The sequence below is a fragment of the Petaurus breviceps genome, unplaced genomic scaffold (assembly GCF_028583685.1).
Source record: "Petaurus breviceps papuanus isolate PSGF00001 unplaced genomic scaffold, PetGlider_PUasm1.0 188, whole genome shotgun sequence".
Lineage (NCBI taxonomy): Eukaryota > Metazoa > Chordata > Mammalia > Diprotodontia > Petauridae > Petaurus > Petaurus breviceps.
In genome coordinates, this window is record NW_027185804.1 from 39,189,998 (window position 1) to 39,191,865 (window position 1,868).

The following is a 1,868-nucleotide window of genomic DNA, read 5'->3' on the forward strand; positions in this document are numbered from 1 at the left end:
TTACAACAATTGAAAATTAACACATGCAACATTTTAAAAAGTAGTCTTTTTACTGTTCTCACATATTACTAAACATTTAATACATCACAATTGGGACAAGCAAGACACATCTGTATATCTGAGTATGGTAAATAGTTTATAATTTAAACGATAGCATAAAGAAATAATTATCTTAAAAGGCAAAATAAGCCTTAAATCATTATTTAGTCATTATCCAGTGATTCAACATTTATATAAAATCAATAATTATAATAATCAAATAATTCAGTTTTCTCTTCATTTTCATTGATTTATTTTAGGCCTAATATTATTATTTGTCTTTCATATACTTCCAGGTATAAATCATCAGTGCCTTGAATGCTTAGGTCTCCTCTCAATCAATGGAAAACCAAAACAACGTGACAGAATTTGTTTTGTTTGGACTTTTTGAAAGTCAGGAGATGCAGCATGCTTGCTTTGTAGTGTTTTCTATCATTCATGTGCTTACTGTTCTGGGAAACTTACTTGTGGTCATTACCATAAATGCCAGCAAGACTCTCACTGCCCCCATGTATTTCTTCCTCAGTCATTTATCCTTTGCAGATATGTGCTACCCATCAGCTACTACTCCAAAGATGATTGCTGACACTTTTGTAAAGAGAAAGACTATCTCTTTCAATGGCTGCATGACTCAACTTTTTTCGGCCCATTTCTTTGGTGGAACTGAGATCTTCCTCCTCACTGCCATGGCCTATGACCGCTATGTTGCCATCTGTAAACCTCTGCACTACACAACCATTATGGACCGGAGGAAATGTGGTCTGTTGGCTGGGGCTTCCTGGGTAGCTGGCTTCCTTCACTCCATTTTGCAAACCCTGCTCACCGTCCAGCTGCCTTTCTGTGGCCCAAATGAGATTGACAACTTTTTCTGTGATGTCCACCCCTTGCTGAAGCTTGCATGTGCTGACACTTATTTGGTGGGGCTGATTGTTGTTGCCAACAGTGGCATGATCTCCCTTGTCTCCTTCATTATCCTTATCGTCTCATATATTGTAATACTGTTGAGCCTGAGGAGTCAGTCATCAGAGGGGAGGCGCAAGGCTCTTTCCACTTGTGGCTCCCACATCATTACTGTCCTCCTGGTCCTCGTGCCTCCCATGTTCATGTACATCCGCCCCTCTACCACACTGGCAGCTGACAAACTTGTTATCTTGTTCAACATTGTGATGCCCCCATTGCTCAATCCTCTGATATACACCTTGAGAAATAACGAAGTAAAAAATGCCATGAGGAAATTATGGAGTATAAAAACGAAATCTGAGAAGAAATGAACTGATGTTTGACTCACTCAATTCTAGCCAAGTCCAGCAACGAGTGACAGTGAATGTTTTCTTATACTGCCTATTGACAGCTCCATGTTTGCCTACTTCTGACCTGACATATGGACTCTTTTGGATGAAATTGTTGCTGGTGATCATACCATAGTACTTCATGTTAAATTATATTTAATATATTTAGAAGCATTCTTGGAATCCATTCATTACCTCCTCATAAGAAACTTGTGAGAACGAGCTGAAGCGAATGAGAAAGTGAAAATATATCCAGATGAAGTGACTTGCTTAAATTTAGCAAAGCAATTAAGAGAGATAAAACTAAAGCTTGTGTCCCCTTATTCCTTTTTAGTCTTCTCTCACACATCTCAGAAGACAACATGGAGAACTTTATGCCTAATGCATATCACGATTGGTCAAATAGCTCTAGTAACACTGGGCTTGAGGGGAGTTGGTTTGGTGTGAGAAACATTTTCTTTCTCTGAGAAACTTTTTTCTACCATCTACATTAGGACTTCTGTTAACTGATTTGGCATGTTTTCCCATAATCTTCTATTC

General features: G+C 38.5%; 1 protein-coding gene across 1 annotated transcript; it reads left to right on the forward strand.

The window, feature by feature from the left end:
* The first annotated feature begins 371 nt into the window (after window positions 1-371).
* LOC138163462 (olfactory receptor 4S1) lies at window positions 372-1,310 on the forward strand. The gene has a single exon (XM_069090921.1). The coding sequence runs from the start codon at window positions 381-383 to the stop codon at window positions 1,308-1,310; it is 930 nt and encodes a 309-aa protein (XP_068947022.1). The 5' UTR covers window positions 372-380.
* The last annotated feature ends 558 nt before the right edge of the window (window positions 1,311-1,868 follow it).